The following is a 14,562-nucleotide window of genomic DNA, read 5'->3' on the forward strand; positions in this document are numbered from 1 at the left end:
ACTGCTGCCAGTTGGGAGAAAGAAAGGGGGAGGAGATAAGAACTGAGAAAATGTTGGTTCATATAATTATGTTGGGAATTGTAATGGAGGAAGGGTTAGACTATTCATTCCATTTTCTCCAGTTTTGTCACTGCCCCACGCAGCAGTAAGAAAATCTTGATAATTCCATGTCACTTAATCACTTTGAAAAGTATTTGCTTGCACAATATTACACCTGCCAGAAAGTATGTTGTTTTATACTGCAAAATGCTGCTGAAGTTTATCTAAGCATAAATATTCGATGTGTACTTTACAGTTTATAAACAAAGTGGAAATGTAAAATAGATGCAATACTGCTGTGGAAGGCAAAATCTGCAGCTGCACCATGCTTTCCATTTATCATTTATTCATATCCAATATTGCATTACATGACCCTCTTTCTTAACAAGGGTAATTCATATGAATCAAATCAGCAAGTCTATCATAAATGATCAGCATGTACATTGTGAATTTCTAAATATCAGGAGCTTACTTTAGATTATATAGTGAAACAGACTTTAAAACAGGTCTAAATGTACATTAGCAAAAGTGTAGTGGGAAAATATGAGAAACACAAGTGGTAATAGCATACCAGATATAGCGAAATTTGTTTTGAATAGTCATACTTTGCTTAGTCAAACATATTTGCTACACATATATTTCTTATGAAAAAAGAACTCTTTTATTTGTTTCTAGAGGCTTTCAAATATTTGTATCCCTATTCTTAAAGAGCAGCACAATATAAATCAGAAAGAATGGCATACATTTTGCAATGTGCTTTCTCTCCTCTATTGAAGGCAATAAGACACAAAATTACAAGCTACAGAAGAACAAGAACATCAAGAATTGGCAGTGGTTATATCTGCATAACACTGAGTTACTTTTAGGTATGCACTCAGGCTGTGAAATGGATTCTCTGGGTTTTCTTTACTTCCTGAGTCATTTTATTCACCTTTGATAGTCAGAAGTGTACACACGTTCATCCACTTGAGGATTAGATTCTATATAAAAACTTCCTGAAATATTCAGACTTAGCTTTCCCTTTACTTAGATGTCTTCTGTATAAATGTACCAACTGGCCTTAAATGACCCTAATCTACCATGTAGAGATTTGTTTTCATGTGAGACAAGTCTGTCCCTAGGAGTTTGCACTGTAGTTTATTTTAAAATATTTATTTGAAAATCAGAAACAAAATCAACCTTTCTATGCCATATAAGACTGTAATGTCATGACATATATGACTGGGAATTTGTTGGGATTATTTATTCATTGTAACCAAGGTGGTGGAAGCCAGAGTGTGACTGGTGTGTTGCTGACAGATTGCTGGGTTCAGTCTAATGGACCAGGGCTGCAGCTATACACAGTCACTTCAGGATGTGACCTGCACGCTAGTATGCTGCTTGTGAGGGAGCCAGGTGAGGAACTACATCCACAAAACACAGTGAGGGTTACAAGGCAGGCAGTGACCTAACCCCTCACTGGTCTGAATTGTCCCCCAAAGACCATGGCACCCATGACAACCTTAAATATCATGGCATTAAGGAAACTTCTCTCTTTCCAGCAGACCTACAATGGAGGGGCAGAAAGGTCCCAAAATACTAGTTCTAGTGTCATAATTATAGTGCACATTTAGTAGGAGTTCATCTTGTAACATGTGTAATAAATAAATGAGATCCTTCCAGTGACTGTGTGGTGAGTTCCAGTGATGCTCCTAAGCAATGTTCCATAGTCTTTAAAAAGCCATCACTGCTCCCTGTCTCTCTTGTCCTCAGTTTAAGTGCAGCAGGGGTTATCAATGACTAGCATGACATCAATGCCATACACTTCCAGCAGGTCCATTAGGAAGCTTCGGTCACCTTGTGGGTCCAGGCCCATGCCCCGGGCATGGTCAGCTGTCAAGAACTTGTCCTGACTGGCTGACACCTCCATCAGTGTCTGAAATATCCGATTGTTCTGCTCCATGAAAAACAAGATAAAGAGGTCCTCTTCACAGGAGCTGCAGTCCTCCTCCACCTCCTGAGAGTACATCAACATCTGCCTCTGGTCATTGAGCCGCCAGTATTTTTCCTTGTCGGCACTGTTAATCTTCAGGAGCGGCTGCAGGTGCTCATGGTGCGTCTTCACATTCTGGTTATCCACATAGACATCGTAGAGATCTCGCTTCTCCTCAAAGATCTTTTCCGTCGTGCAGGCCACATAAGACACTTCAGTCTCCAGCATTTCTATGTCTGCCACATTCACATAGAAAAAAGGCTTAGACTCTGGAACGGTGCCCCCAATACCAGGCAGCGAGACATTGGCTAGGCAGCAACAGCAGTACACTCTATAGCAGACAACTCCTACCGGCAGTGGTGAAAATATCAAAATGCGCTTGCATAGCAGAGAGAACTTCCAGAGGATGAGGATCTGCTCTCCAAAGAACTTAATGAACTGAGACATACAGCCTGCGGGGTGTGTGATCTTCATCTCTGGATACATGTATCTGTGGATGGAGGGCAGCCAGTGAACGGGTGGCTGAGAGCTGGAGGTACCCTTGCCAGCAGGGAGAACCCCCTTCTTGTCATCATAGAACACCTCTAGGTGGGAGTAATGCCCTGGCATCTCCAGCTGGTGTCGAACCTGGTTCTCCAGGAAGTGCATGTATCTATAGAGCAGGGTGTACGAAGGGGAGAGAATCCCCAAAGACTTCATGCGGGCGCCAAGCTCTAATTTGCTCTCCACGGGCATGTTTTCAAAGCAGGCCAGGCCGAAGCAAAGCCCTTTCCGGAAATAAATGAAATCCGACTGGACTTTGTGCAACCCACTTGCCATGGATTTGAACTCAACACCTTCTAAGTCAATGTCTTGGGGAAAACACCATTCCACCATGTTACCGGAGCAGGAATCGAAGGTGACCACGAACACCGCCACGATCTGGTCCGCCTCCGCCTCCGGCCCCCGCAGCAGCTCCCCGGGGCCACCCCACGCCGCGCTGCCCCCCGGGGCCAGACTCCAGCCACCCCACTCTGGCTCGGGCTGTGGCAGGGAGACCGTGGGGCCCTCGGCCCAGAAGAGCAGCGGCGCCTCATCTGCCGGGTCCACCATGGCCTCGGCCGGCCGACTGCGCCGCGGAGAGCCAAGTGGGTGGGCGGGGAGGGGCGGACAGCTGCAGAGCAGGGGGCGGGGCTCAGCCCGCTCGGGCGCGGGGCTTCTGGGCTGTGTTTCTTGACTTTAGCAAAGCTTTTGACACGGTCTCCCACAGTATTCTTGTCAGCAAGTTAAAGAAGTATGGGCTGGATGAATGCACTATAAGGTGGGTAGAAAGTTGGCTAGATTGTCAGGCTCAACGGGTAGTGATTAATGGCTCCATGTCTAGTTGGCAGCCGGTGTCAAGTGGAGTGCCCCAGGGGTCAGTCCTGGGGCCGGTTTTGTTCAATATCTTCATAAATGCTCTGGAGGATGGTGTGGATTGCACTCTCAGCAAATTTGCGGATGATACTAAACTGGGAGGAGTGGTAGATACGCTGGAGGGAAGGGATAGGATACAGAGGGACCTAGACAAATTGGAGGATTGGGCCAAAAGAAATCTGATGAGGTTCAATAAGGATAAGTGCAGGGTCCTGCACTTAGGATGGAAGAAACCAATGCACAGCTACAGACTAGGGACCGAATGGCTAGGCAGCAGTTCTGTGGAAAAGGACCTAAGGGTGACAGTGGACGAGAAGCTGGATATGAGTCAGCAGTGTGCCCTTGTTGCCAAGAAGGCCAATGGCATTTTGGGATGTCTAAGTAGGGGCATAGCGAGCAGATCAAGGGACGTGATCGTTCCCCTCTATTCGACATTGGTGAGGCCTCATCTGGAGTACTGTGTCCAGTTTTGGGCCCCACACTACAAGAAGGATGTGGATAAATTGGAGAGAGTCCAGCAAAGGGCAACAAAAATGATTAGGGGTCTGGAACACATGACTTATGAGGAGAGGCTGAGGGAACTGGGATTGTTTAGTCTGCAGAAGAGAAGAATGAGGGGGGATTTGATAGCTGCTTTCAACTACCTGAAAGGGGGTTCCAAAGAGGATGGCTCTAGACTGTTCTCAATGGTAGCAGATGACAGAACGAGGAGTAATGGTCTCAAGTTGCAGTGGGGGAGGTTTAGGTTGGATATTAGGAAAAACTTTTTTACTAGAAGGGTGGTGAAACACTGGAATGCGTTACCTAGGGAGGTGGTAGAATCTCTTTCCTTAGAAGTTTTTAAGGTCAGGCTTGACAAAGCCCTGGCTGGGATGATTTAATTGGGGATTGGTCCTGCTTTGAGCAGGGGGGTTGGACTAGATGACCTCCTGAGGTCCCTTCCAACCCTGATATTCTATGATTCTATGATAATAGTAAGTTAAAATCAAAGTAACCGTTTTAGTATTAGGATAACAAACCAATTCTGCTTCTACTATATATCCTTAATCAAGTATGAACGCTTTCCTCCCACAATGCAAGTTTATAGTTATAACTTGTGGATCTTTTTATGGTTTTCACTGAAATAACTCACATATGAGGCAGGTAATTTCACTGTTTAAGCATTCATCGATAGCTGGCAGGTGCTTTGGCAAGTAGACCAGAGTGGCCAAAATGATTAGTGGTAATATCACAGGCTCACTGCCTGTACATGCCATGGCTTTGTGATCCCAGGAATTAGTGCTACCATGAAGACTGATACTTTCTAAAATGCCCATTTAATTAATTTAAAGTAAAATATCTATCTGGGATTTTAAAAATAAAAGGTCTGATTTTCCATTACCATGCATCTTGTGCAGCCATTTACAAAATGCCACCATAGTGATTTGTCAGTATTTGACACACAGTTCTGCCTCATTTTGAATTGGCGTAAATAATGGACCGTTGGGAGAGTCAAGTCATAAAAGCTAGACTCTAAACCCAGACGTGTATTTTGTGTAGCTTGGAGTATCATTTAAAACGTAAACACAAAAAAACACCACCATGATAACTTCTGATCCCTTTAAGTTCCCACAGTGTGTTCATAATATTCTGCAACTGGATACACAGTTCTCACTAAAGGAAAAAAAAACAAAACTAAACTAAACTAAAACAGGGTTGTCTTGGGACAGACATCTGGCTATATCAGAGTAACCAAGCTTTCATAGATTTTGGATTGTTCTAAGTGGCTTGCACTGTACCAGGCATTTATTTACAACTTTTGCTCATTGGAATGGGCTCCTGAGTTACACATCTCTTGCCATGAATGTCCCGGCCAGAGATCAGTTGCACAGTCTTTTTTTCAACATGGTTCAGAAATGAAGAAATGGGTAAGACAGAACATATAATCTAAGAAGCAATGGGCAATAACTATCAACAATCAGACATTGGATGACCTCACTATGAAAATGCCATGATAATACAAAGATTAGATTTCAGCACAAGAAAGGACACCTTATCATAATGTGTTTTTCATATAGAGATGTGGATAAGACCTCCATAAAAGATCACATAACATAAATCTATGAAGTCTCTTGAGGGTACATTTGTTTGAATTATGAGGCATCTGTCAAATAAGTCTAAGCATTTGTTTGGAGACAGCAAAGTGAAGCTGAGTAGTTTTATCCTGAATCTTGAACTGCACACAAAAATTACTACAATTTTACCACAGGTACACTTGGAATACCATATATTATGAAAAGTAAAACAGAATAACATCATAATAAATTGATAGACCACCTTTTATCCTGAAGGATCCCAAAGAGATTTACAAATTATATGCATTCTCTCTCTCTGATACAGCCACCTCCAGGGAGGAAAGGCAACACCCACATGTATAACTTCAGGGGTTCAGCCATCTCATCAGTCATACAAACACAACTCCCATTCACTTTAATAGGATTTGCAAGTAAGGGAGGATCACCCCAGGCATGGCACATAGAATAACAGTGGACAAATATTTGGGTAAAGGCAAACCCTTAGTCTATTAAAATGTGTATAGGAAAGTTTAATAAATGTGCCCAGACCAGACATGGCCTTTATTTTTAAAATCTCATGAGAAACTGTTCTCACAATAAAGAGGATGGAATTCAAGGTACCAATTTAGGAAGGATGCAAGAGGAATTGACCCTACTGGCATTTGAACTTGGGAATGTAGATATTTCAAGCCTGAGATGCATGGCCTCAAGAGCCTAAAGAAGGACTGATATTATTTTAAATGCATTCTCGAGATAGATAATAAAGTTAGCTTATACTTATACTTATACTTGTACTTATAACTTGAGAACTATTTGGGAGCAATCTGTAAAAAGCTACATATTTATAAGTGCAATATAACTTTTCCCTTACATATTGTTCCTAAAGAAAACATGGTTGAAACCTAATTATTAAGCGTTACATTCCTCTGTGTGTGTCTTTCTGTCTCTGTTTAAAATCACCCTATTGCACCACTTGTAGCCCATATACTGATAAAAAATCCTTTTGTAATAATGAAACATGGAACTAAGCATTTTTATGAAAATAAACGTATTATTCCTCCTTCTATTTTACATTATAATGAAGCACTGGAAGAAAATCATAGAAATTAGGAGAACATACCCTTCTTACAGACAGTGCTGTTCAGTATTGACCCAAAGAATATATTAAAATGAATGAAATTTAGTTATGAATGATAATATGTTAATCTGCATTCCCCTTGGGAAAGTGTGTATATATAGCAATCTATCCTAGCAGAACATGAATAGTATGTTTTACATTTCATAACTAGGGCAGCACCAAGTTCATTGAGGCTTGATCCTCCTCTGCCTTGTACATTGTGCAGTCATTTATACTTGTGCAAAATGTGTGGGAAGGGATTGTGAAACACTACCTATGAGGGCCTGGTTTACCTTTACTTTGCACCTAATGCTGTCATTTGCATCAGAGGTCAAAAGAGTGTAAACCTCTATCATTCTGCTTTCATAGCATTTAATACCAAGTTTTCACAGATCTAAACGCCTGCAGAATGTGAAAGGCAATAGAAAATCATGCCTTGACTTTTTGACTTTTACCTTCTTATAAATAGTAAGGAAAGTTTGCAGACACGTGATACACATAGACAATGGCATGTAGCCAATCTGCAATTGCTAGCAGCAAATATCTCCAATAGCTGATAATGATACACTAGATGGGAAGGGCTTTGAGTTACTACAGAGAAGTCTTTCCCAGGTGTCTGGCCGGTACATCTTGCCCACATGCTCAGGGTCCAACTGATTGCCATATTTGAGGTCAGGAAGGAACTTCCCCCAGTTCAGGCTGGCAGAGATCCTGGGTTTTTTTCACCTTCCTCTACAGCATGGAGCATGGGCCACTTGCAGGTTTAAACTAGTATAAAGGTGGATTCGCTAGAACTTGAAGTTTTTAAATCATGATTTATGGACTTCAGTAACTCAGCCAGAGGTTAGGCATCTATTACAAGCATGGGTGGGTCATGATGGTCCATTCTGATTTTATAGTCTATGAGTCTATTCTTCATTGAGGAGTAGGCAAGATAGCAGGGGTGAAGGCTTAAAAGAAAACTGGTTATGAATTATCTAAACACACAAAATAAACAGCCTCAAGGTTTATTACAGTTGAAGACTTTTTTCTCATTCAAAAAGACAAAAACGGGGGAAAGCATTTTCATTGGGGTGGGGGAAGAAGCAGCAGCAGCAGTTGTAGGCTGACAAATGCAGGAGAAACTGCAACCAATCTCAAAGATATTTTTTTGAAAACGTTCTAAACAATTGAAAATAGCAATTTAATATGGAAGTGCTATCTCAGTGTTAACTACAATGACATTGAAAATGGGATAAAAAGTAACAAAGGGGAGTTTAGAAAGACTTTTAGAAAACATGCTGAAGCAGTCTGAAAGTAAGAGAATTGAAGGAACGAGGTGAAGGCCCGTATCTTTATACTGGGTCCTGCAATGTTAGTGATCACCTGTCACAGAAGATCAAAAAGAATATTTTATGGTAGTTTTGGCTTGGTGAACTTCTCTGTCTCTGTAATGAAGAGATAGTCAATAGAGGGATTTTTGTTTTGTGACTACATTACATCATTAAGAACAGCCAAAACAAAACTGAAATGAAATACACTTGCAATATCTGCACTGTTTTACAATTAAAATAAATCAGGCACATTTTATTGCTCTGTCAGACAGTGTAGTATAGGATTACCAATCTGTGTATGCTGTGGGCTGTTAAAAATGAACATTTTTCTCCAGTGGTATCAGAGATATTGCAGTAGTTTCCTGTATTTACAATAGTTTCAAGGACTGTACTGTAGCCATAAAATATTTTACAAATCTTTACTAAAGTCCTCAGTGTACTAGCAGAAACAATGATTTACTATATCATCCTCTGTTAACTATGGATACATGATGATTTTTTTACTCTAATCAACTGCACACTCAACTCTCCCTCATATGGTCAGACATTCAATTTTTCATCTATTTACAAAGCACAGAGGCTCTCTGAAGTTCAAAAATGATTCTTCAGGTTTTGGAGAGGGGGGCTCTGAACTGTTACTACTAGCAGAAGTAGTCACAAATATTACCGACTTCTGAGATATCTGAGGATAATCTGATTTATTTCCCCACCTCTCAGTGTTGCAGTGTGGGGCAGAGTCGCACAGTGGAATGGAGTGTAAAGTAAGAGACTCAAGGGAAGTGGAGCTGGATAGTTGAAAGGAAATAGAGTGTGACACTAAGGGAAAGAGAGGGGAAATTGTGTAGAAAAGGGAATAAAAAAACTGAATACAGCGGGGAAAAAGGGGACAGCAAGAAAAAAATGGGGACATTATGAGGTTTAGTGTCCCATATTACCATTCATTCTGAGGGGCTGTGTACCACATTGCACCAGTTGAGTGGTATGGCTATGCAGATCCAAGGAATTTCACAGTCTTGTTCACAGAGGGGCTGATCACAAACAGCAAGTACTTGTGCTCACTCTCAGTTTTCACAATGAATTAATGTACACTTCAAAGAGATATTGTACTAAAGCAATCCCAGCAATCAATAAGCCTTGTTCCCCTAACTCAAAACACATGAATCAACTATAAAGTATAATGCCCCCAAAAAATCTTTCAAAATCAAACAGTGGAAAACATGGCAAATAGACAACTCCAGGAAGTACTGATAACAGGATCGGTCAATGCAATTACTTTTTTATGTAATCAGTTCATCTCTGTACACTCCCAACATTAAAAACAAAGACTAAAATTCAAAGAAAGTCTTCTGGGGAGATGTCTTAACATACTGTGATACACAGTTAATGCTAAAGCATTCTCTTCTTTAGCCTATCTCTCAGCTTAAATTAAGCATCTTGCTAATGTCACACCCAGATGCCAACTGTATTGTCTTTGGTAACAGGGTCCAGATTACATTTCCCTATATCACAATTTTCCACATAGCAATGCAACTTAATTTTTTTCATCACTGAGTGTTTAGTGTGTTGTAATTATCAGTGGAGGCTCCTAGTCTCAGTTCATTGCACCACCCTTATTTGAAAACAAAAGGAAAAATGGAATGGGGAGAGGAGGAAGACCACCCACACACATGCCATCTGGAGGAAATGGATTGTCTTAATACATCTTGTTTTCCCTAGACCTGCAAAACTTCTGAGTTCTGAGGCTAACTACTACTGCTACTGCTATTATGTTGTGGTAAAATACACTACAACCAAGACACTATCCAACTTCCACAAAACACTGATGCAATATAGAGTGTTCAAATGAAAACAAATAAATAAATAAAAACAACACTACTACCAAACGCCAAAGGTCGACTCTCCCTCTTATTTTCTCTTCTCTACTAAAACTTAGGAATGAAAAACAGATGGAGAACAGGAAATAAAATAGAAGTATCACACTACATATGCGACAGCAGAAGCAACAGATTTCCCATTGACATTTCAGACTTTGGATTCCAAACTGAACTAATGAAGCTCAAAAGGTGTGGTTCTGATACAATATGCATCTAATTGTTCAGCTACTTTTTAAAACTTCTTAAGTCAGGAAACCAGGCTGCAAATCTGGCAAGATCACAGTCTCATCATGAAAGTTGCAATCAGGCCAGAAATGTAGTACTTCCAATCTTTTCTCTTGTGGTATTTCCACTGAAAATTATGAACAGCAAAATCTTGCAAAATTGGAAGGATGGGAATAACTAGAGCTCTGGGATATACTTTTTTTCATTTTATTTTTTTTTAAATTCATTTTATTTCATTATATCCATTAAAATATTTTATTTTTATTAGATTTACATTAATAAAATACCTGAAATCACCATATATAAATCCCCACATCCAGCCCTGCTATCCACTTTTTGCCCCACATCCAGCCCTGTTCGCCTTCCCCCCACAGGGTTCCCCGAGAGGGAGCTGCCATGACAGCCTGGACCAGGCAGCAGTGCATGGATCATGCACCCTTGCTCCAGTGGTGGCACCAGCTCCTCCCATCCCCTCACCCTCAGTTCCCTACCGAGCCAGGCTTCTGGAGGGCCATTTTAGCATCACCAGCCCTTGAATGCTACTGCCAGCGACAGGGACCAACAACTCCACAGCCACCTCCATGTGGCTCTGCTTCCCGCCAACAAGGAGAACAGCCTGGCCTGAAATGGTGCCCCCGTTGCTATCCTGTGTGCCAGGTCAGAATGTCATTCACTCGTATTTGACATCAAATTGGGGGGAGTGGTGTTGCAGCCTGGCACCCAGTGTTGGAACTCAGATGTGCCATTCCAAGCCAGGCTCTTCTCTTTGTCAGCGGTGAGGCAGGGAGCAGAAGAGCATGGAGCCACTGCAGAGAGACTGGTTCCTGCTGCTGGCAGCATCATCCAAGGGCAGGTGGTGCTAGAAACTGTGGCAACTACAAAAGGTGAATTTTCACTTTATACACTGGTTTGTTTTATTTCATGCTATTTCATATTTGTGATAAAGACAGAGCTCTAGAATAACCAATCCTATCTGAATCTTTAAAAATGGTGGATTTGGTTCAGGTTTTGAGTGAAGGCTTAGGTCAGCTCCTATTTAGAGATCCGTAGTTTAACGCTAGAGCTCACACTGACTTACTGCATCACCTTGTCAGGAATTAAGGTGGGAAAATAATTTTGGGGCAGCAGCGAGACCAACAGCAGCTGGGAGAAAAATAACTATTTTTAAAAGTAATCTTTAAATACCTAGTTAGACTCAATTGACTACACTGAAATACTCAGCAGTTAAAAAAAGTCCAGCACAGGTCTAGGCACCACTTAAGACCCATTCAGGTCTTAGATAGTTGTGAACATTTGCACAATACACCTGGTTTTAAGATCACCATTGAAAAATTAATTACATTTTCTGCAGTAGATGTCTTATTTTTTTCAATACTGCTCATAATTTTTGTAGTTTACAATCAAACTGTTAGAGCTGGATGGGAACTGGATTTTTTTATTTCACAGGGAATTCTGCAATTTACCAAAAAAAGAGGTCTAAATTGACTGTAAAACAAAATTCTAAAAACATATTATATATGTTTATATATTGGGCTGATCAAAACATTTCACTTAGATAAAGTTGAAATGTTTTGTTCCAATTTTCCTTTTTTATTTTAGATTATATAACATAAAGCTTTGAAACAAATATAAATTCAAAATGGAAAATTTAAATTTCTGATTCTGAAAAGGTCAAAATGGAACATTTCAATGACATGAGAACACCTTTTTCCAGTTTTTTTTTTTAACAAGCATTCATCAATATTGAAATATTTCTGCGAATATGTCTACCACAGACAAATTGGCATGTTCCAACAGAAAAATATGCCATCAGAAAATTTCCAAACCAGGTCTGAAAATTTTAATTTTAAGATATTCCCTTTTGAAAAAGGTGAAAATATATATATTTTACAATGGGAATATTGTATACTTTATATATAAAATGTGTGTGTGTGCATGCATGCGTGTGTGATCCTTTCATATCTGGAAAACTGTCAAAAAGATTGTGTTCAAACTTTCAAAAATTCAGGTTCAGGAAAGTAAATCTGGAAAATGTGAGAACCAACAAGTGAAGGTTTTATGAAGTGAAGCGGTGGGAAAACAGGATGTTTGAATATATATCTCGTGCACCCTTAACTGTAACAGTCAAATTGACCAAAATCTTAATAATATATTTCTGGGCAACAAAATAAATGAGCCACATTCTGATTCAATAGCTATAATAATACCATACTAAAGATTAAAAGGAGATGATTTGGGGCTGAACCCCTAATCCTATCCTCTTGATTTGACTGGACTATGCTAAACACAGAACATGTGTGTGAGAGTCAGAGAGATTGGACACATTTGTGTTCCCCTAATCCTGTAGACAATGAAAATTAGTTCAGCCCCTGTGTAAATCAGGAGTCTCGGGGCTACTCTAACCTATACCAGCTGAGAACAACACCCAAGGGCAGGAGAGGGCCTGAGAGGGATTGCTGTACTGCAACACCTTCTGGCCAACACCCTTCTGTCCCCTCTAGGCATGCAACTGACTTGCCGATGCCAGGGGAATCCTCAGGTGACTCTATTTAGATGAGACTTATAGAAATTTTGTGTCTTCAGAGTGGTGCCAAGTGGCCACAGGTTGGCCAAGTTCTGGCCCATCTGTCCAGCATCTCAACCATGCAATATCTCAGGACATTTATTTTAGCACTAAAGAGATACGAGTTATTAATATTTTATAAATATGTTTTAAAACATATGTAACAAAGATTAACTAGTATATAAAAGGTTATAGAGTAGCTAAAATCAATAATTCATCATCAGGATTTAAATAGCACACACTAGCCCTCTTAATATTTCTTAATTAAATGCACAGTGAAGCATATTCAAGACTCTTAATTTAATTCTTCTGTGATTTCCCTTCTTTGTGATTGATCACTTTGCAAACTATGTTCCTCATATTGCATAACTGGCATAATAAATAAATCAAAATCATTACTCTTTGAATAACTTTAGGTTTGTTTACCAGACTTCTGTAAAACCAAGAAATAATGTCAATGAACATTTAAAAGACTATAAAAGGCCAGATTCTCAGCTTATGTAAATAGGTTTAGTTCCACTGAAGTCAACAGAACTATCTACAAGAACTGAGGATATGGCCCAGGAAGTAATATTGATAGGTGAGACAAACTCAGATAACAAGAATTTATATTATTACTCCTTGATAGTATCTTAATAATTTTTTTTATCTTTTTTACAGACTCACTTTGAACTCCATGGGAGCGCACTACTTTCCAAGTTTCTGAAGCAACTTCTTTCACATCCACTTGGTAATGATGAATGGGCACACCTCCATGTGAATCTGGCTTATTGAAAGAGACCTTGGCAGTAGTCTGTGACAACTCTATAATTCTTACTCCGTAGGGACTGGATGGCACATCTAGAAAAGAACAAACATCAATTTAATTCAACAGTAGTAATCAGATAATCCACAGAAAGCACTTGATTATCCATCTCAAACAGCCTCCTCAGAAAAAATAGATTATAAAATATTTTAATGCATATGACTTCAGGTTCTGTTTTAAATAGTTAAGTTTACATTATAGTCCAGTGATATGAAACCACAAGTAAAAGAAACAAACATTCTTGTATGGACAATTAAACAGTGTTAAAGTGCGTATAAACATACTCCATTTCACCAAGGAGATGGTTCTCTTCTGTCTTTCTTTCATAGTACAATCAAGCTAATTTAGAGGAAAACAAGAGTGGATTGACTTTTTTTGTTCACTATTAGGGCTGTTGATTAATCGCAGTTAACTCATCCAATTACTTCAAAAAATTAATCACAGTTAAAAAATTAATCATGATTAATTGCACTGTTAAACAATACAATACCAATTGAACTTTATTAAATATTTTTGTATGTTTTTTTACATTTTCAAATATATTGATTTCAATTACAACACAGAATACAAAGTATATAGAGCTCACTTTATATTATTATTACAAATATTTGCAGTTTAAAAATGATAAACAAAAGATATACAGTAACTCCTCACTTAAAGTCGTCCCAGTTAACATTGTTACGTTGCTGATCAACTAGGGAACATGCTCATTTAAAGTTGTTCAATGCTCCCTTATAATGTTGTTTGGCAGCCACCTGCTTTGTCCACTGCTTGCAGGAAGAGCAGACCATTGCAGCCAGCTGGTGGGGGCTTGGGGCAATGTGCATCTCTCTCTCTCTCTCACACAGGGTGTGTGTCTCGGTCTCTGTCTGCCATGCTGTTTCCCCTCCCTCCATTCCTGCTGCCTTGCAGAGTGTGAGGCTACATTAACAACAATGGGTTAACCCTTGAGGGCTCAGTCGAATGCTAGTTCATCATTTAGCAGTAAGGCATTCCCTGGGAAATATTCCACCCTCTTCCACCCTCTGACTTCACCACCTCAACCAAGCTTCATAATCATCATTGCTGGGTACAGTATTAAATTGTTTATTTAAAACTTATAATGTGTGTATATATATATTTATATAATATAGGTTTTTGTCTGATGAAAAAAATTTTCCCCCTGTTTACATTAATTCTTATGGGGAAATTGTATTAACTTAACA

The 14,562-nt window shown here is 39.7% G+C and overlaps 2 protein-coding genes across 2 annotated transcripts in view; both read right to left on the reverse strand.

The window, feature by feature from the left end:
* The window catches only part of NCAM2 (neural cell adhesion molecule 2), a 551,141-nt gene that overhangs the window by 112,361 nt on the left and 424,218 nt on the right, over positions 1-14,562 (reverse strand). Inside the window, exon 12 of the mRNA XM_048868296.2 lies at positions 13,219-13,392. Within this exon, the coding sequence (XP_048724253.2) occupies positions 13,219-13,392 (174 nt within the window). The remainder of the gene's footprint in view (positions 1-13,218; positions 13,393-14,562) is intronic.
* Positions 1,707-3,103, reverse strand: LOC125644400 (DENN domain-containing protein 11-like). The gene has a single exon (XM_048868311.2). The coding sequence runs from the start codon at positions 3,101-3,103 to the stop codon at positions 1,793-1,795; it is 1,311 nt and encodes a 436-aa protein (XP_048724268.2). The 3' UTR covers positions 1,707-1,792.

This window comes from Caretta caretta, chromosome 1, assembly GCF_965140235.1.
Source record: "Caretta caretta isolate rCarCar2 chromosome 1, rCarCar1.hap1, whole genome shotgun sequence".
Lineage (NCBI taxonomy): Eukaryota > Metazoa > Chordata > Testudines > Cheloniidae > Caretta > Caretta caretta.